At 49.8% G+C, this 20910-nt stretch overlaps 1 protein-coding gene across 1 annotated transcript; it reads right to left on the reverse strand.

Moving 5' to 3' along the window:
* Window positions 1-545: 545 nt before the first annotated feature.
* On the reverse strand, window positions 546-19720 carry Meox1 (mesenchyme homeobox 1). The gene is given in 3 exon segments (NM_001108837.1): window positions 546-1780; window positions 3267-3442; window positions 19258-19720. Coding segments are annotated over 3 exon segments (762 nt in total). The 3' UTR covers window positions 546-1657.
* Between the last annotated feature and the right edge of the window lie 1190 nt (window positions 19721-20910).

The following is a 20910-nucleotide window of genomic DNA, read 5'->3' on the forward strand; positions in this document are numbered from 1 at the left end:
TCTCTCCAGCCCGAGTAGCCAATATTCTATACACACACACACACACACACACACACACACACACACACACTTTTGCAACAAAATCTCACTCACCAGGAACTCACTATGGTAACACTTTATCAGTTGAGAGTTGAGAGCTTCCTCCCCAGTCCCATTTAAAAGTTTAAAAAAAGTTTAAAAAAAATGACATTTATTTATACACACACACACACACACACACACACAGAGAGAGAGAGAGAGAGAGAGAGAGAGAGAGAGAGAGAGAGAGAGAGAATATGTATGCACACATTTGGGCCCATAGACACCACAAGAGAATGTCAGATCCCACCCCCCCAGTACCCAGTACATGCTGCCTGATGTCCATGCTGGGAACATTCTAGCCACTGAGCCTGGTACCTGCGTTATGAACAACACTTTGGGAAGGCACTTTGGTCTAAGTGACCTCTCTCCTTTTTCTCCTTGTAGACTTGTCTGGGTAATTATTAGATGAGAATCAGCGTGATACAGGAGAGCCATGACTCTGAATTCTATAAAGAAAAAGGCTGGAAACTGCTTTTTTTTTTTTTTTTTTTTTGGTTGATTTATTTCTCCGAGAGTTTTCTTACAAAGTGAATTGACCTTGCACAATTTTTTGACATAATCTTAGAAAAAAAAAACCATATGAAGTATGCTTTAGGGGGAAACTGATACATGCTTTAACTTGCCATCTCATTTGACAATCATTTTCCACAGCTTCTGTCTTGATGGGGTGGGGTGGGGAACCGGGGTTATTTTTAAACACTGGCAATCAAATCTACATGCAAGAAATCCAAACACTTGCTGACCTCCTTCTGCAACAACAGCAGGACCTGCGAGAGCCACCATCTAATACTGAGGCATACGGGGTCTCCTCCAAGGATACTGCTGCCCGAGGCTGTCTGCCCACCAGTCCTCACAGCGGCATTCTTAGAAGTTGGGTCTGAGATTTGAGCTGCCCATGTGTGTGAACCTGGGAGTTCTTCCCACAAAATAGCTTTGGGGAACATGCAGGACAGGTCCAGATGCATCCCATGGAGGAAGATGGACTGTTTTCCTGTCTTCATTTGCAGTCAGAGTCCTTAGAGCACACAGGATGCTGTAGCCTGAGGTCCATGTGTCTAGGTCATCATCCATCAGCTCTTGTGCTAGTCTCTCCGTCCTTAGAGACAGGAGCCACTTTCTAGCCTTCCACTCAATGCAATGGTGTGAACATCTGGAGAGGGTTTTGCTTTTACAAGTCACCAGCTGGTACCAAGGAATGGATTCTGCACAGGCCATATGGGGCCAGACCCAGAGGAGACTTGATGTAAGAGGGGGATGGTAGGTGTGGGTAGCAGCCAAGAGACCCAGAAAAGAGTGTCCCAGGTTCTGTTTCTAGAGTTTCCCAGTCCGCTGGGTCCTGTGGAGTTCAAGAGAGTGTGGAAAATTGAAGCCCTGGGGAAGGGGCTGCTGAGACTGGGGCGATGCTGGGCTAAACCTTCTGGGAAATTCAAGGCTCCCACACTGGGCAACTTCACATCTACGTACGAGTGTGCGCAGGCTGCCTGGGTGGGTCCAGAAGATGTGAGGGTGGGAGTGGGTGGTGGGAGTTGGAAAGGGCGTTCGTTCAGTCTTTCTTGGTTTTGGTCTTTGGAGCATCTCACTCTGAACTCGGAGAAGCTGCAGAGTCTCCATCCTCTGGGTCCTGCTCCTGTGGGGACACGGGCTGACCCCCCTTCACACGCTTCCACTTCATTCTCCGGTTCTGGAACCACACTTTGACCTGAGGAAGGAAGCAAAAGGATCAGGTCTCTCTAGGGCTGGCGTCACCCCCAAGACCTGGAACGCTCACTCGCTCACTCGTTGATTCCCCAAGGATCCCAGGGAGTGAGGGGAGGGAGACCACACAGATCTGCACTGAGGCCTGCCTGTGTCCCCAGATGTGGGCAGAGGTGGAAAGTCTCTGACAATCACTCTGCTTCCCTCCCCTCTATTACATGCCCTGCCCCCTCCTTCACAACAGGCCTCAGTCTCCAGGCTCCACTCCCCAAAGGCCTGAGAACAGATCACAGGCCTCATCCTCCTTCACAGTGATAGAGCACCTTTTAGTTCCTCTGGCTCCGAAGCTGACTGTCGTTATCATATGACGTTGGGTTTTATTACAAAGATGGGAACCCAGATACCACAGGGGCCAGACATGGCAGAAGCAAGACTCTAAGCCTTTCGATTGAGAATCCCACACTCTCACAGAGTACTTTGGCATCTGAAGATTGTTCTTTATTACCTACTGTTATGCCACACAAAAGCAGGTGTGATGCTTCAAGGACATGTCCAAGAGCCAGGCAGGGCCCTTTTCCTCAGGGCCTAGGGCCCAGCCCTGTGTCTAAGTCAACTGAGAACTTTCTTCCAGTGAATATTCCCATTCCCTCTCACTATTACTTCAAAACTGTTCCCTGGAATCTGGATTTTATTTTAGCTTTGTTTGTTTGTTTTTAAATTATTTACTTTATTTATATGAGTACACTGTCACTGTCTTCAGACACACCAGAAGAGGGCATCAGATCCCATTACAGATGGTTGTGAGCCACCATGTGGTTGCTGGGAATTGAACTCAGGACCTCTGGAAGAGCAGTCAGTGCTCTTAACCACTAAGCCATCTCTCCAGCCCCTGTTTGTTTATTTTTAACAGGATCTCACATAGCCCAGGCTGGCCTTGAACTAATCCTTTGACCTCCACATCTGCCTGAGGTGTGGAGATTAAACCCAGGGATTCCTGTATGCAAGGTAAACACTCCCAGTGAACTACATCTCCAGCCGTCTTTTGATTTCTTTTAAGACAGTTTTTTAGGCTAGCCTCAGCTCACTGTGTAGTCCAGGGTAGCCTTGAACTCATAATCGTCGTGCCTCTGCCTCCCAAGTGCTGGGATTGCAGGCGAGCATCGCAACATTGGGCTTGCAGAATCTCCATTTAAACAATTGCTTAGGTGAATCCGAGGCAAACGCTGATTCAAATTTGGGGGAAATCAGATCACCAGATACCCTAATTCTTGTTCACATGAAAAGTACCCCCCAGGGGACCATTAAAAACTGGGCTGTGCAAGCTCCATCCCAGATCAATTACAGAGTCCATCAGTGGAACTCTGACAATTCTCCCTGGGGTGGTTGATCATCAGATACAGCTGTGGCTGGGTAGAGGAAAAGGAGGGGTCCAGGCAGGGGTGACAGGGAAGGGAGGTGAGCAGAGAGCAACGCAAGCCCCCAAGCCCTACCTGCCGCTCTGAAAGGTCCAGGTTGACTGCAATCTCGTATCTACGGAGCCTGGTCAGGTAGTTATGGTGGGCGAACTCAGCCTCTAGCTCCCGTAGCTGCTCCTTGGTGAAAGCTGTCCTTTCCTTCCGGGCCTTGCTGCTGCCTTCTGGCTTTCCTCCTCCATTCTCTGGGTTGTCTGTGAAAAGAAGGCCCCAAACGGGGGAGACATAAGTGAACTCAAAATGTGAGGGGACATGAGGGGTTAATTCTCTTCCATTCAGTAGCCTGTAAACAGCTGGGCAGCATGTCCTGGTCTGTCTCATCTTACTTTAGTACACCATGGCTTCTCTCACTCCTTCCAACATCTTGTCCCTGAGATGGTCAAGAAATATTTTTAGTCCCAATCTCAAGTGTACTCTGCTTGCTCCTGCTCCCCTCACCAGATTTTTCCTTCCCAAGGCCGGCGAAGCTATGCTTGGCTGTTTAAAGTCTGTAAGTCCCAGCCTGACTCCAGGAAGGCCTCCGTAGCCTGCAGCTCCAGGGTCCCCACACTCCAAGACAAACAAAGTTCCTAGGAAGGGAGGTGTGGCCGAGGGCACCCTACAGCCCTGCCAGGGTATTTTGGGTATTTTGGTATCCTGGCCCTGGGTCCCATGCCTGTTCTGGTAAAGGCTTTCAGCAGTGAGACCAGGAAAGAGGGAGAGCTGCCGGCATGGGCTATGACTGAAAACTTGTGTTAAATACAAATCACAGTTGAGTCACAAACTCGATGGAGTAGGGTGGGAAACTCAATAACCTGTATGTGTGTGCGTGTGTGCACACGTGTACTATGTGCATGTACATGTGTGTATATGTGTGTGTGTGTGTGTGTGTGTGTGTGTGTGGCAGCCAGACATCAACATTGGTTGTCTTTCTGTGTCACCCTCAAACTTAGGCTTTAAACTATTTATTTATTTATTTGTTTGTTTGTTTGTTATTTAGCAGGGAGGGGTTTAGAGGGCGGCTTCTGGGACTTGGTTCTCTCCATTCACTGTGAGTTCCAGAGACTGAATTCAGCGCGTCAGGCTCCTCAGTAAGAGTCTTTACCCATCGAGCCATCTCAATGGATCCTCTACCTTAGCTTTTGAGATCAGGTCTTTCACTGAACCTGGAGATGGCAAGTTTGTCTAGTCTGGTTGACCAGTAAGCCCAAGGACCCTCCTGTATCTACTTGATCATTCTTAGGGCTGCAGTTATTTATCACCATGTTCAGATTTTTTTCTTTCCTTTTTCTTTCTTTCTTTCTTTTTTTTTTTTTTTTTTTTTTTTTTTTTTTTTTTTTTTTTTTTGAAACAGGGTGCAGGGGTTTGAGCTCAGGTCCTTGTGCAACAAGCCCTTTATCAACAGAAGCATTGCAGCCCCAGCCGCTCAGCAACCTGTCTTGGCAAGCCCTCCCGATGATCACTCTGGATCGTTCTGGTCAAGTTCATGCCCCACTGCTTTAAGACCAGATTGCTGGACTGTTCCCTGAACCTCAGCAACATCACCATGATGCAGGAGCTGGTCACACCCACTGAAGTCGGCCCCAGGAGGCCATTTCTGGAGAACCTTCTGGAACCCTGGCTTCTGTTAGACACAGGGGCTCAGTCCTAATCCCATGACAGGGCCAGGAAACAGTGTCTATACCTGCATTTACTTCTTCCTCGCCACAGCAGTCCAACCAAGTGGTTTCAGCAGTGGCCATGTTTTACAGACCCAAACACCAAACACAGGAACAAGTTCACCTAACCGCTAAGTGATGGAGGCGGGACTCAGACCCAGGCGGTTTAATTCACTGTTCCAATACGAGATCTCCTTGAACAGTTCACAGACTGTGGAGTCTGGTGCTGACAGAAGGGTTGCATCTAGGTTGAAGAGCAGGCGGCTGTGCCTCTCCCTTAGCAGTAGTGTCGGAGAGAGGTAACTCGCAGGAGGCTAACGCGCCTGAACAATTAACTGGTTGACTGCTTTTTTCCCTCTGGCTGCCAGGGAAGGGGAGAAGGGCTCAGGGAAGTGGCTGGAAGACACAGTGAGTGGGATGGGTGAGGGCACTCAACTCTCAATGGGGTCGGTTGGTGAACGCCCTATCCCCCTCTCAGGCCAGAAGAGGTAACCAGCCACTGGTTCTTTGCTCAGTGGACGCTGGCTCCTGGCCGGAGAAGGCGGGGCCAGACCTCGCCCGGATGCCTGAGCGTGGGCTGGATGGGAAGGACGTGCAGTCTCCCGGCGGGTCCCTCAGGAGTCCTCCAGCCTTGGTGGCTGCCAGCGCCGCTAACCCTGCTGGCGGCCGGCCCGGGAGGGTCGGTCACGCAGCGGATGCGAAGGCCTCCCTGGAGCACACCCCAGCCGGTGAGGCCAGGAAGCCCGGTGACCGCTGAGATTCAGGGTGTCCACAAACTTCTGTCCCAAAGGGCCCACGGTGCTTCCCGGCCCCTCCTTTGTCACAGCTGCAGGGAGTGGATAGGCAGGAGACTTACAGTGCGGATTCCATCCCTACTCTCCCCTTTTCCAAGAAATTGGAGAAAATAAAACCTCCTTCCCAAGCTAATTTTTTTAAAAGACAGAATTTCAGGCCTTTTGGGCTGGCCTCGGGCTGGATAGGTAATGGAAGACAGCTCCAAAGTATTCCTCTTCCTCCTCTACTTTCCAAGTGAGCTGGACCGTCAGTCCATGCACCACCCAGACTGGCTTTCCAAGGCTCATCTCAAAGCACAACACCAGAACCATGATCTCCATTATTTTGGGAAGACCTGGATAAGCTAATATGTGTGAGAGTGAGCTTACAACCTAAAATACAGGGCAAGTATCAAGATATTAATCGTTCCAGTATTTCCATTCTATGAGATGCCATTGAAGAAAATGGAGATGGAGTTAATAACAGTTGGCCTTTTCTCTTTTGTTCTTTCTTTCTTCTTTCTTTCTTTTTTTCTTTTTTTCGGAGCTAGGGACCAAACCCAGGGCCTTGCGCTTGCTAGGCAAGTGCTCTACCACTGAGCTAAATCCCCAACCCCTCTTTATTTTTTTTAGTTAGTTCTTTTTTTTTTTTTTTTTAAGATTTACTTATTTATTTTATTTGTGTGGTTGCTGGGGATTGAACTCAGGACCTCTAGAAGTCTTTGTTCTTTCTCAGAGAGAAGGTGAATTTATGCTACCCACATAGAATGCCCACTTAGAATGATTTGCTTGCTTCGGCCCTGTCCTTCCTTCGATCACACGTGCCGCCATGCCCTAGCTAACGGCTGGCACGCTCTCTGCAATCGGATGTTTCTGCTTCCTCAATCCTCATCGAAACCCCTGCGCCAGCAGCTACTCTGATCCTCCCTGTTTCTTGGTTGGGTGGACTACCCTGGATCCTTTGGTTAATGTTCTTCCCTGGGTTGTGACCACTTTTCAGTACCTGGCATACAGGTAGTGTCTATTAATCTGTTCCTGGGGGTGCCTAGGACCTTACCCAGCAGTGTTTAAGTAGGGGAAGAGAGATTTGAATCCAGACCCACCTGACGAGAGCCAAGGTTCTCTGCCTTGATGTCAGACTCTCCACCGTTAGGCTGGGTGCCCTGCCTGAGAGACTGGAAGTAGAACACAGCCTGTCTCCACCTCTAGGGGTTCTCCTTGGTGAATGAAGGCAGGTTCCATCTGCATCCTCCTTCCTCTTCCCCCAGGCCTTACCTCTGTGTGCACAGCTGCCCCATCATATTCCACAAAACAACTCCCAGTGCCCCTGAGTCCAGAATGTAATCTTCCCTAGAAGGAGGAGCTGAAGGGGGGGGAGGGAGGGGGAGGGAGGGGGTCCCTTTGCAGGGGGTTGTGGACTGATTGCTTGGGCCCTGCCTTGGAGATGGGCCTCTCCTGTGTCCCACTGTCCTGATTTGTTCTGACATCTCAGTGCTGCATTCATCCCACAATGAGGACCCAGATGTCCTCCATCAGCTTCCCAGAGGGAGATAAACTCTTCTCCCTAGGGGTTGGGGATTTAGCTCAGTGGTAGAGCGCTTGCCTAGCAAGCACAAGGCCCTGGGTTCGGTCCCCAGCTCCGGAAAAAAAAAAAGAAAAGAAAAAAAAAAAACTCTTCTCGCTAATGATGAGAAGGAGCTAGGAGACTGAGGTGGGAGTTTGTCTTGCAACAGTATGAACAAGCCTGCAACATCTTATCAAGACTCCTGAGGACTCCCGGGCTCTTCCGGCCTGAGGTGTACAATTTGCAGACTCAGACCGACAGTTCATGTGCACGGACGGCACTGCCATCCATCCAATGGACTCAAGCACCAGGACAATAGAGTTCTCTTTACATTTTAAAAAAATGTGGAGTTTTTGTTTGTTTGTTTGTTTGTTTTGGTCTGCATGTATGTTTGTGTACCATTTGTGTGCCCAGGGGCCCACAGAGGCCAGAATTGGGCAGGAGATTCCCTGGAACTGGACTTATGGAAGGGCGGGAGCCTCCATGTTGGTTCTAGGAAACAAAACAGGGTCCTCTGGAGGAGCACGCAGTGCTCTAAACCCCTCATCCATCTCTTCAGCTCCAACACGGTTTATCTTTGTTGAGAGCCTGCCCTTCCCTCTCTGCATCTCAGGCTCTTGTGTGAAATAGTACAATTGGATGGGAATCTCGTTCCAGTGAAGAACGGACGTCAGGGTTCTCTCCTGAGCCATGAGCCCAGCACCCTCTTCTGCTTCCTCTAATTCTTTTGCTTTTCCTCACTGGGCCTGGAGGAACCGGAGGCCCTTTCCCTTGTTCAGCCCTCTTGCTCCCGAGTCATTGTTTATCACAAGGCTCCCTCTCATCTTTCCACAGCCTTCAGCCCAAAGACCAGAAATCCATCAGGGAGTTTCTCTCCTGCATTCAGAGCTTCTGTCTGACTCCAGGGAGAGAAGAGGGGGAAGGGAGGGGAGAAGAGAAAAGGGAAGGGGAGGAGGGGAGGGGGAAGAGGAGAGGATGGGAGGGGGAAGGGAGGGGGAGAAGAGGGGAGAAAAGGGAAGGGGAGGGAAGGAGGGAGAGAAGAGGAGGGGAGGGAGGGGAGGGGGGAGGGGAGGGAGGGGAGGTGAATTGGCAGAGGCATCTGAAAACCCCCTGGACAGTCTGGGCTTTGGCATCTGCAAGGTCCTGGCCTTAGGCAGGAGCTTTCCTGACCTCAAGTGAGTCTTCCCACACCTCTCCAAGTCCTGCCAGTTTCCTCATTTGCAAAGCAAGAATAGCTTCACCTACCCTGAGCCTAAGGCTGCTCAGAGGGAAAAAAACAAAACAAAAAATGACATTAATGCCTGTTAACCCATTAGATGGTGCTTGGCATAGCTGAGCCCGTCTGGAAGAACAGCCTGTTGGGTGTGATGTCTAAAAGATGATGCCACGGACTTAGAAAAGGTCATCAGAGGGTACCGCATCCCCAGATCTGTGTGCCAAGAATGCATGTACACACGCCTGCTCACCTACTCCCTCGCCCTCCTTCCTTCCCTCTCTCTCTTCCTTCCCCAACAGGGGACAGGCTGTCCCAGAATCCACTATGTATTTCAAACTGTCCTTGCACTTACACTGAGCCTTCTGCCTCAGCTTCCCAAAAACAGGGATTTCAGGCACAAGCTAAGGATGTCTTTCAAATGGGTCTTTGAGGGGCCTCTTTCCCATCCCCCGGTCTTTCCGATAGATAGGTCAACAGCCACAGTCGCCATCAGCTGCTGTTGCTCCAGCCTTCCACAGGAAGCCACGCTTCCAAGCCCTGTGATAGAGTAACCTCGACCTCGTAGGACTGCGGACTTCCTCTGTGGTTAGTGAGGAGCTGCCCGCCCTCTGTCCTGTACAGCCCTCAGATCAAGCAGGACCACAAGGGTACACTCCATAGTGCCCAGAGAAATGCAAACAGGACGTATGTGTGATTGTGGCTCCCACATGAGCTTTAAATCAGCCCAGGGAAAAGCATTTCAGAAGTAGCTGCCAGACTTGGCAGGGTTTCCTAAATAGCAGACGGCCTTATCAGGGCCACTGAGAGGGTCAGACAGACGCAGAGGAACACGCCTCTCTGGAGTGCTACGCCCCTGCTGCCCGACGCTACTGCACCATTTTCCATAATTTCTGACAGACCAGGAGGAACACACGCTCTACGTTCAAATAGCATTTTGCAACGGGTAAGTGGAGTCCGCTCCCAGACAGAGACTTTGCTGGGCTTTCATATTGACCCCTGGATCACAGGATGGTGGAGCTGGAAGAAAAAGGGGACTCCGGGATGATTTTCTGTCCCTTGGTGATTGAGCAGAGTGACAGCAGGTTTGTGGAAGAGCAGAGCCCAGAACTCGGGTGTCCTTCATACAGAGATCAGTCTGCTTCCTGTTATTTCCTCTTATTGGTAGTGCACTGGTTAGAACCCAGGGCTCCCATGCGCTAGTGCTTTCCCACAGTCACACTCCAGCCTCTCTCCTGCTACTTATTCTTCTGTAAGGCAGGAAAGGCACGCACGAGCCCATTGAACAGATGAAAAGACTAAAACCACCCAGAGTTAGATTAAGACAGAGTCATCTGTCACACTGCCCCCAGGGAATGGTGACCATAAAGGCTGTACTCTAGGTGCTCTGGGGACAATATGTGGGTCAGGGTCTAGGTCTGTCTCACTGGGACTCCCCAAGGAGGAGAGAGGAAGGGTCTCTTTGGGGTAAAACCTTGGCAAGCCCCCTGAAGGAGGAATCTGTGGTGTCCTGAGCTGACCTGAAGTAGATGATTTGTTACAGTCCTCATCTCTGATGCCTTCATGAAGGAGGAGTGTGGAAAGTCCCCTGAGGTAGGTAGGAATCAGACAGAGGCCACGAGAAGCAGTTGGTTGTTCACATATGGGACCTTCCTGGCTTCCTGGGTTCAGCTTGACTTTCACCAGGTGCTGCACCATCCCAGTGTCCAGAGCCCTCCCCTCCCCCCATCATGGTCTGCAGGTGCACGAAGAGACAGGAAGCCCAGTGGTGGGGCCAGGGAATTTACAGCAGGGACAGGGTAGCAGGTCCTTCTGGAATGAGAATGGCCGATGCCAGGGTAGTCTTCACCAAGAGTCCCTGCTGGGGTGGAGTAGTGAGTGTGGGCAGTGGTGATGGAAAGAGGAGGACCAGGCCTTGAGAGGCTGTGAGGATCACAGAAGAATCTAAGGAGGTGCAGTGAGCTGAAGGGGGAAGGGGAAGGAGGAGGAGGGGATAGCAATGGAGGTGGAGCATCAGTGAGTGAGTGAGTGTGTGTGTGTGTGTGTATGTGTGTGTATGTGTGAGTGTGTATGTGTGTATGTGTGTGTGCATATGTGTGAGTGTGTGCATATGTGTGTATGTGTGTATGTGTGTATATGTGTGTGTGAGTGTGTATGTGTGTGTGACTGTGTATGTGTGTATATGTGTGAGTATGTGTGTGTATGTATGTGCGTGAGTGTGTGTATTCTGTGTGTGTATATGTGTATATGTGTGAGTATGTGTGTGTATGTATGTGCGTGAGTGTGTGTATTCTGTGTGTGTATGTGTGTATATGTGTGAGTATGTGTGTGTATGTATGTGCGTGAGTGTGTGTATTCTGTGTGTGTATGTGTGTACGTGAGTGTGTGTATGTGTGTGTATATGTGTGTGTATGTGACTGTGTATGTGTGTGTGTATGTGTGTGTGCATATGTGTGAGTGTGTGCATATGTGTGTGTGGTGTGCGTGAGTGTGTGCATATGTGTGTATGTGTGTGTGAGTGTATGTGTATGTGTGTATATGTGTGTGAGTGTGTATATGTGTGTATGTGTGTGTATGTGTGTGTGAGTGTGTGTATGTGTGTATATGTGTGTGTATGTGTGTGTGTGAGTGTGTGTATGTGTGTTAGTGTGTGTGTGTGTATGTGTCCACCCCACCCCACCCACGAGTTTCTAGAGACCCAGGAGAGCATTTTTTTTTCCTTTTCTTTTTTTCGGAGCTGGGGACCGAACCCAGGGCCTTGCACTTGCTAGGTAAGCGCTCTACCACTGAGCTAAATCCCCAACCCCCAGGTGAGCATTTTTACCGCTGTGTTACCTCCCCAGCCCAGGGAACAGCAGCCCTTGAGATAACGGGGAAGGCACAGGCAGTGCTGGACTTTGTGTTTTTACATTTCATTTGTCATCATTTGCTGTCACCAAAGGAAGCGTGGGCTTCAGGGCCAAGCAAGGGCCACTGCCTACACAGTTCCTCTACACTGAGAACAAAGAAGACAGGAAAATACCACGAAACAGTCAGGGATGGGCTGCGTCCAGGCCAGAGGCACAGAGATGGGTGAGAAGGGCCAGGGTATGGGCAAAGAGGAAACCTAGGGTAAGGGGCTACCTACCTCTGGGGCTTGTAGGGGTGTAAGACCTGCCTCTAAATCAAGACCACCTCTCTCCACTCAGGTCCCTGATTTATTCAAGCCAAAATGACAGCCTGTGGGTAGGCAGCTCCTGAGCCTTACCCTGCCAAGATAGCAGGCAGCCCTAAGGTAGCCCCTTGGCTGGCCTTCTGGAAGCCCCCAGGCTTTTTAGACCTTCTCCTCTGAGACACTCAGCGGGATCTGCTGTTTCAGCAGAAACCCACTCTTTCTAGAACTTTGCAGGTCAGGAGTCTGAGCAGGTGCAGGGTTTGCACTCGAGCCTCTGAGTTCAGACAAAGTTGAGGCCAAATGGCCTCTCTGGATCCCAGTCTGCTTTTTGGAGGAGGAACAGTGGCAGCAACTGCATCTAAGAGGCAAGGGACACCCAGAGGGACACTGGCAACATAGAGATCCGCTTCCTCCTCCCATACTGGCCACTAGAGCCCTAAGGCTTCTTCTGGAGGTTCTGGGTGTGAGCTGGAATAAGACACTGTGTGCACAATGTCGCTGGAAACGTCCACACTATGCAAGAGAACTGTAGCAAATTCAATATAGCCCCCATTAAACCCAACAATTCAGACCTTAAAGGAGTCTTAAATCCTTATCAAAATGGAACATCAAAGGATTCCAAGCTAATCTTCAGAAGGAAACAAAACTGGGAGTCTCGGGCCTCCTGATTTCAAAACATATTATAAAGCTGTGATAATCAACTGAGATAAAGACACATGAGTGGGCCAGAGAGGCCAGATGTTAATCATCAATAGGCGGCCACGGCTACACAACGGGAAATGGACAACCCTGCAGCACATAGTGCTGGGGAGGATGTATGTACACACACACACACACACACACACACACACACACACACACATACACACACATACATACACACATACATACACATACACACATACACACACATACACACATACACATACATACATACATACACACATACACACATACACACACATACATACACACATACATACACACATACACACATACACATACATACACACACATACATACACACATACACACATACACACATACACACACATACATACACACATACATACACACATACACACATACACATACATACACACACATACACACACACACACACACACACACACGCGCACGCGCGCGCGCGCACACGGTGCTAAGTCCTTACCTATGATGCTGGATCCCTTCCTTACACCAAATAAAAATGAATTATATAGGTTAAGACCTAAATGCAACTCCTAGAAATATAATAGTCCCACAGGAAGGAAGCAGAGGGCGAATCTCTATGCCTTTGGATTTGCCCATGTCTTCTTTCGTATAACCCCCAGAACATAGGCAACAGAAGCAAAAACAAACAGGGGAGAGAGATGCTTGGTGTGTAAAGGCACTTTCACATCCTGGACCCATGTGGTCAAGGAGAGAACTCCAGCGAGTTGTCTCTTAGCTTCCGCATGGCTTCTGTGACACACCTGTGCCCCCACCCCTATCCCACGAGCAAGGAAGGTTTCCAAATGAACAACAAAAAAAAAAAAAACCCAGAAAATAAAACAGATTGGTTAAGATATGAAGGAACTGGAACCCTCATGATACACCCACTATCCAGGGAATTGCAAAACGGAACTCTTGCTATAATGAACAGTATGGAGGGGCCTCAAATAGTTAAACCTAGGGACCGGAGAGATGGCTCAGCAGTCAAGAGTAACTTGCTGTGCAGTCAGAAGGACTGAAATGTGGATCCCAGCCTCCAGATAACAAGCCAAGCATGGTGCAAATGCCTGGAACTCTGGAACTCTAGGTCTGAGAGAACCGACACCCTCTTCTGGCTGCTTTACACACACACACACACACACACACACACACACACACATCTTTTTTTTTTTTTTTCTTTCGGAGCTGGGGACCGAACCCAGGGCTTTGTGCTTCCTAGGCAAGTGCTCTACCACTGAGTTAAATCCCCAACCCCACACACACATCTTTTAACTAAATATAGAATGACCATATGATCCAATAGTTACAGTTGTGGGTAAACATCTGAAATTAAAAAATAAAACCAAGCTCAAAGAGATTCATGTACACCCATTTCCTGAGGCGCTTTTCACAACCATGTGGTGACGGAACTAGCAGCCTAATGTTTATGGACAGATGCACAGATAAAGGAAATGTAGCACAAACACACAATGGAATATGTTTCAGCCTTAAAAGGAAAAAAATCCCCATCATGTGCTACAATATCAATGAGACTTGAGGACTGACTGGTTCAGGAGGTATGGATCGATAGCAGTTCTGGACTTGGAATTGATCAAGCCAGTAACAAGACAACCGCACGAGAGAGATACCTGTAACACCCAAACTCTTACTCAGACGCAGGCAGCTGCCAGGGGTTTGGGGACCCGATCCAAAGAGAAGCTCTGTTTTGCAGGATGAGACAGTTCTGGAAATCTGTTCTCAACCGTCGATCGGATCTGTGGTTGGCTGTTGTAAAAGGTCATTTCAAAACTGTAAAGGTGCCACATTTTATGCTGTGTGTTTTGGATCACGAGAAGAAGAAAGATTTTTTTCAAAAGATCAACCACGTTGAGACAGCTTAGTCAAGTCTCTACAAAGTTGGCAAGTTCCAGCCAGAAAATCAGCTCAGGTCCTAAACCACACTACTGTCTGAAGCTTCCCTCTTTGTTTTGAGACAGCCCTCTCTCTCTCTATGTCACTCGGGCTGGGGGAAAAATATGATCAGAAAAGTGGTTTTTGACCTGGATATTAAAATATGTAGATTGTGGGGAAGGGAACCAGGGCAAAATGGCAAAGTCAGGGAGGAAAGAAGAAAGCACAATGTGGGGGGCGGGGGGGGGGACAGGACTAGGTGTGGCTCTGTAGGAAAGGGGTGGGAAGAGAGAAGAGAGGGGAGGAGAAAGAGTGAAAGAGAGGAAGTGGGAGAGAGGACAGAGGGGAAACAGAGAGGGGAGAGAGGGATAATGAAGGTTTGTGTAGTTGTGCAGGGCATTGGAGATCAGACCTCAAAGGGAAGAATTCTGGGCAGGAGAGAGACGCAGGACCAGGCGCTGAAGGAGGCTGAACGATGCAGGGGCTGACAAAGGTTCTCCTTGGTCGATTGAGGATGGGGGCGCCGCCGGGAGCCAGGGCAACCCAGTGCTGCTCCCAGGCAGCGGGGCAGCTTCCCGGTAGCTAAGCTGGTCACACGCAACCTTCCCTTGAACCTCCCATCAGGAAGTCACCGACAAATCCCCCATTCCCATAAATTAAAGATGATTACAGTAGTAGCCTGACAGCTTAGGGGGAAACAGCGGTGGGTTCGCAGCTGTCCCTGCCAGTAGGGGTCTTCAACACCCCTGGCCAGGGCTGGGGGTAGGCAAAATCAGATTGCACCACTGGTCTCCCGAGACCTCTCCGGGTGGGGGAGGGGCGCGCGGCTTTTATGAGGCAGCTTCCAAGAAGAGCAAGGTGGGAGGCTGCGGGCTGGGGGGCAGTGGAAATGGAGAAGGGTGCAGAGTTCGTAGTCCGTGGCTGGAGCCTCCCGGGCCAGCCTCTTCTCCTACCTCCCAGCACATCTTCACAGCTCTGATTGAAGCGCTAGGAGACCACTACTGGATTTTAGGACCAAGAGATTGTAAGAAGTTCAAATATCCTACCCAGGAATTTCTGAGACACAAAATCTGGAATATTCGATTCTACTGTTCCCACCAAAACAGGAATATTAAGCTTTTTTTTTTTTTTTTTTTGGACGGGGTCTCATGTACCCCACGTTGGCCTGAAATACCATCAACCAAAAAACCATCTCGAATTTCTGATTCCCCTGCTTCCACTTCCTAGGTATTGGGATTCCAGGCATTCACTACGCCTTCTTATTTATGAGGTTTTTGAGGGTCAGACCCCGGAGATTTCAATCACGCTCTCTGCCCTCTGCGCTCCACTCCCACCCTCTCCCCCCATTCCCTTCATTCTGTATTCTAAAGCAGCGGTTTTTAACTTTCCTAACGCCGCGGTCCTTTAATATGGTTCCTCACGTTGTGGTGACCCCCTAACCAAGTTACTTTCATTGCCACTTCATAACTGTAACTTTGCTACTGTTACGAATTGTTTTAGTTTCCCGAGGGTCTTAGGCGTCCCCTGTGAAAGGGTCGCGACCCACAGGTTGAGAACCGCTGTTCTAAAGGCTAGTTCAGGAAATGCGGACTTCATACTAGTCGCGGCTGCTATTGAACGTTTACTATGCACCAGGTACAATGCGAAAATTTCCACTTACTGTACTTAGCCTTCCTGAATATGCTGGGTGGTAAGTGACTTTATTACAGTCCCATTTTTCAGCTGGAGAATTAGAGGCTGCAAGAATGTAACAATGTCCCCAAAGTTGCAGTGACCTTGTCCCTCCATCTACCTGACAATGAAGTGCAGTGGTCCAGACTGGTCAGCCTTCCTGGCTGGCTCATGGGGACTTGGCTGAGGCACCCAGATCCCAGCAATCAAGAGAATGGGAAGTAAAGAAAAAAAAAAGGAAAAAAAAAAAAAAAGAAGCATCAAGAAGTTCAAAGCTAGCCTTGGCTACATAGTGAGTTTGAGGCCAACCTGGGCTACTTGAGATGCTGCCTCAAACAAAATGAAGTGAAGCAAAACAAAAACAAACCAGACAAGAATAAAAACTAAATATATGGAGGTGTAGCTCAGTGGTAGAACCCTCGCCAGGCGCCAGGCGTGTACAAGGCCCTAGGTTGGGTTCCCAGGATCCCGCAATGAACCACAGCCACAAGAGGTATTAGAGGACCTGGGGGTGACAAAAGATCCTGGGGTAATGAGGAATTTTCTGTAGACCTTGTCTCTTAAGATTTCCAGATTCTGCAGCCAGTTGTGAGCCTCCCTGGTGAGGCTCTTAGGAAGCTGACCCTCCTGCCTCCTCCCTCCACAGTTAAACTCCAATCGGCAGACACAGCACCTGGGCAATAAAATTCTCCCCACTGACCAGGTGGCAGCATGGGATGGAGGGAAAGGGAGTTCATGGCCCCACTCCTGCTGTCTGTTTCCACTGCTGAACTGGAGGAGCCCCAAGTGAGGGGACCCAGGGGCCCCACCATGCGTGGGAGTCTTTGCAGGTTAGAGGCTGACTTTTTTTGTTGTTGTTGTTGTTTTTTTTGGTTCTTTTTTTCAGAGCTGGGGATCGAACCCAGGGCCTTGCGCTTCCTAGGCAAGGGCTCTACCACTGAGCTAAATCCCCAACCCCAGAGGCTGACTTTCTGATGGGCCATGTGCATGCTCGGGTCCCCAAAGCACTGCTATTGGCTTCTCACCAAAAGGGAAGACTGCCCATTTGGGTTTTGTTGAGATTTGGGAGAGTGAAAGATTTCGCCTGAACCCAGCAATCTCCCAGATCCCTTCTTGATGCCCATGGCCCTCCAGGAAGTCTACTGGGAAGAGGCTACAAGATGATAACACAGTCAGAGGAGCAAGAGGGGCAGCTGCTGCAGAGGAGGGCGCTGTGCCTAGTGGGAGGGGCCAGCACCGCATCCAAAGGACGGGTAGTTCACTAACTCTCCAGCTGAGTTAGTCAGAATGGCTGATCCCACCTGCTGAGGTTTAAACCTAAAGAGCAGGGTTGGGGATTTAGCTCAGCAGTAGACCGCTTGCCTAGCAAGCACAAGACCCTGGGTTCGATCCCGAGCTCCGAAAAAAAGAAAAAAGAAAAATGAATTAAACCTAAAGAGCTCTTCTCTTTAGCCTTGAGCATGCACCGTTTGTCATCAGCCCCACTGTTAGTATATCCAGAGGGGGCTGCAAGCCCGGACATCAAATACCATATGAGGACTGTGCCGGAATCTTCTGAAGGTATTGGGTTTGGAGTTTGGGATCTAGGGGTTCATTTCACTTCTTAAAGGACCAAATCTGGTTTGTCTGATTTCCCAGACAAGAGACTTACACGCACTCACGCACGCACGCACACACGCACGCACAAATAGAAAAGTTCAGTTTGACCTGGCCTTCAAGATGTTCCTGCCTCAGTCTCCTGCGTTTGGGGATTATAGTCTGGTGCCACAGCGTCCTGTTCTTTTCCACACGTGCAGAATGGGGATGCCAACAAACCTGCAGTCCCACTTTGCAAACTTGTGGGACTCAAGAAGGCTGCTGTCTGGACCTCCCACCATTTGGGACTTCCCTCCTTCGTCCTCCTGTCTCCCTCCCACTTCCTCCCAACTCAGACCACAGCCTGCAGGTCTCCCCTTCCTCTCAGCCAGAGCTCTCCAGAGACAAGACCTCTTTTCTAGGAACTAGTGCCCGGGGAAAAGGCGGATACCCTGATGTGCACACTAGGTCAAAGGGGCTTAGGAAGAGAAACCTAGCATGTTCTCCTCTATTGACTAGTGCCCCATCTCTTCGGGCCCTCTTCTGATTAGGCCCAGAAAGGTCCTTTCTAAGTTCAGTAGGCATTCCCTATCAGGAGCACAAGAGGGTGGTGGGGCAGGGGCATTGCCTTTTCTGGCAAGGGTGGGGGAGGGGGCACAGGGACCAGAGAAAAGGTAGGTGGTGGGTGGGTCTTAGAGGGAAGACAAGGAAAACCCAAGGAGGAGAGACAGACTTTATGATCTTTTCTCCAGCCCCAGTAGCCATTTTTTTTTAAAGATTTGTTTATTTATTATTTATAAGGACACTGTAGCTGTCTTCAGACACACCAGAAGAGGGCATCAGTTCTCGTTACAGATGGCTGTGATCCACCATGTGGGATTTGAACTCAGGACCTGTGGAAGAGCAGTCAGTGGTCTTAACCACTGAGCCATCTCTCCAGCCCCACAGTAGCCATCCACACGTCCAGTCATAGCTGGCCTTGGCACTTGCTTCTGCCTTTCTGCCTTTCCCAAGGCTGCTGTGTTCCCTAAAGAGGACTCTCCTTACATCATAGGCTTCCCGGAGGCCCCACTAGACCTTGTCAAGCTGAGCTGTCCCCTAAGTCTGAACACCACTTTTTCATGTCATACTTCTGGATAGTTTGCCCCAGATCCCACTCTCCCTCTTCCCCTCCCCCTTTCTTTCTTTTTTTTTTTTTTTTTTTTTTTTTCCTTTTTCTTTTTTTCGGAGCTGGGGACCGAACCCAGGGCCTTGCGCTTGCTAGGCAAGCGCTCTACCACTGAGCTAAATCCCCAATCCCCCCCCCCCCTTTCAATCTCTCTCCCCACCTCCCGTCCCTAAGTCCTGCTCCTCTGCCTCTGGGCTCCTAATATAGGATCCTGGCTCAGGGTGGACACCCAGAGTCCCAGACTCAGCCCTAACCCCGGAAGCCTCTCTCCCAGCTATGGCTCCGGGACCATTCCGAGGCTGCTTGAATGTGGCGTGAGTCAGAGGCAGCCTAACCTCGAGAAGAGACCTCACCAGTGTGAACCCATCCCATATACCCTCTAAATCCTTCCTGACCCCATATGTCATTCTCACACACATTCTTTGCAGAGACTAGGGAACGATGGAGAAAACAAAAACAACAACAAACAAACAAAAAACCCAAAACAACAAAAAACCCCACCCCCAATATTCTAGAACTCCTACAGTAGATGCCTGCTCCCGTGTTTGAGTAAGTCAGACAACTCTTTTTGAAGTTTACAGTACGAGCCCCTGGGTTGAGAGAGGGCTAACAACTTGCACAGTAAAGGAATGGTATGTTTCTTCACCACCTACCTGACCTCTCCTTTTTCCTTCTGGATAATTTCTTCTCCGTCTCATGGGCGATGGTCCCAAGCACCATGCAGTCCTCACCCAATCCTCCTGTGCCGTCCACCAGGCCGGGGCTGCCAGCCCCCATCTCTCTGGCGCTCCCAGCTGGGCCTAGGTTGAGCCTTTGCCCCGCTTCAGAGATGGGGAAATGCCAGTCAGGGGTCTGTGGGAAGGCAGGATGCTGCTCATTGAAGATTCGCTCAGCGCGGGGCAGGCTGTGTGGGGTGGCTGCCAGGCAGGAAGTAGAGAAGTCGGGGTATGCTGCTGTCGCTGGGAAATCGGACTTTTGGTGGAAGGAAAACGGGGTTGGTGGGTAATGGGGCAGCCCTGAGGCGCTGCTGCCTTCCGAGTGGGGGTTTCGAAGGCAGCCCCAGACGGGAGCTGGGGGCTGGGGGTTCCTCACGCAGCTGTTGACCACCGGATCCATCTGCTGTCCACTGCCTGCCCCAATCCGTTCAAAGGTGTTACACTTTTTCTATTCAGAGTTTCGTAATAAAAACAAAAAACAAAAAGCTAAACAGAGAAAAATGTCGAACGGAAACTACCCCAGGAACCAAAACAAAAATTTTGCCTCAAAGTCCACAAACACGTGGCGGGGAACACACATGTGCGTGCCCGCACCTGTCTAGGCTTCACAGCTGCCTTCCTGCCCCCGACACACGCTGACTATTGGGGTCCCTCGTGCAAGGAGTTGCTTCCTACCTTGCTAAACATTTTGACTGTCCTACCTTGACCCGCCCATACTAACAAGCCCTTCCCGGGGACCCTGAGTGAATGAATGCCTGCGGAGGGCTGGACCCGTTGCCGAGACAGACTTTTAAATCCTGCTGTGGGGAGAGAGTGACAAATTTTTGGAGTGAAATGTGAGAGAGGAGAGGGAGGGGTCAACCCACCGGCACAAGGTCCCCTCCAACCAAAACCGAGCAGGCAGCACTATCATCAGAAACCTTATACCCACATCTAATGGCATTTGCAGACGTAGACTTTTAAAGAAACATTGTCTGTTTTAGTTTTTTTTTTTTTTTTAAGGAGAGAGAGAGAGCGCACGCATACACACACACACACACACACACACACACACACACACACACACACACACCACGGTCTTTTGAGCACCTCCTGTAACACAATAAAGTTATTTTTATTGCCTTGTTAACAAAATTCCCCAAGTCTTGGATTTAGAAAAGCCATCAGTTGAGGCCAGCATCCACCGAAAGCCAAATTCTGGGGAGCGAGGGGGAAGGAAAGTCAGTGCAAAAGACAAACCCGGTGATTTCATTGATTTAAAGACTTTCTACCTTTCCCTGGAGGGACATAAAAGAGAGGGGGAATTAAAAGTAATATCTCTCTCTCTCTCTCTCTCTCTCTCTCTCTCTCTCTCTCTCTCTCTCTGTGTGTGTGTGTGTGTGTGTGTGCCTCTCTGTGTCTGTGTGTTTGTGTGTCTGTCTGTCTGTCTCATCTTGGCAGCCCAGCACTGTGGTCTGGGGTATAAAGAAAAATATACTCCAGAAAAAAAAATTGTCTTTGTCCAAATGGCAGTTCTCACCTTCTCAGTGTCAACAACGGAGCATCCAGAGTTCCTGACTCCACCTTTAACCTCCATCTTCCACGTCAGTT

The sequence above is a fragment of the Rattus norvegicus genome, chromosome 10, assembly GCF_021556685.1.
Source record: "Rattus norvegicus strain SHRSP/BbbUtx chromosome 10, alternate assembly SHRSP_T2T, whole genome shotgun sequence".
In the NCBI taxonomy this organism is placed as follows: Eukaryota; Metazoa; Chordata; class Mammalia; order Rodentia; family Muridae; genus Rattus; species Rattus norvegicus.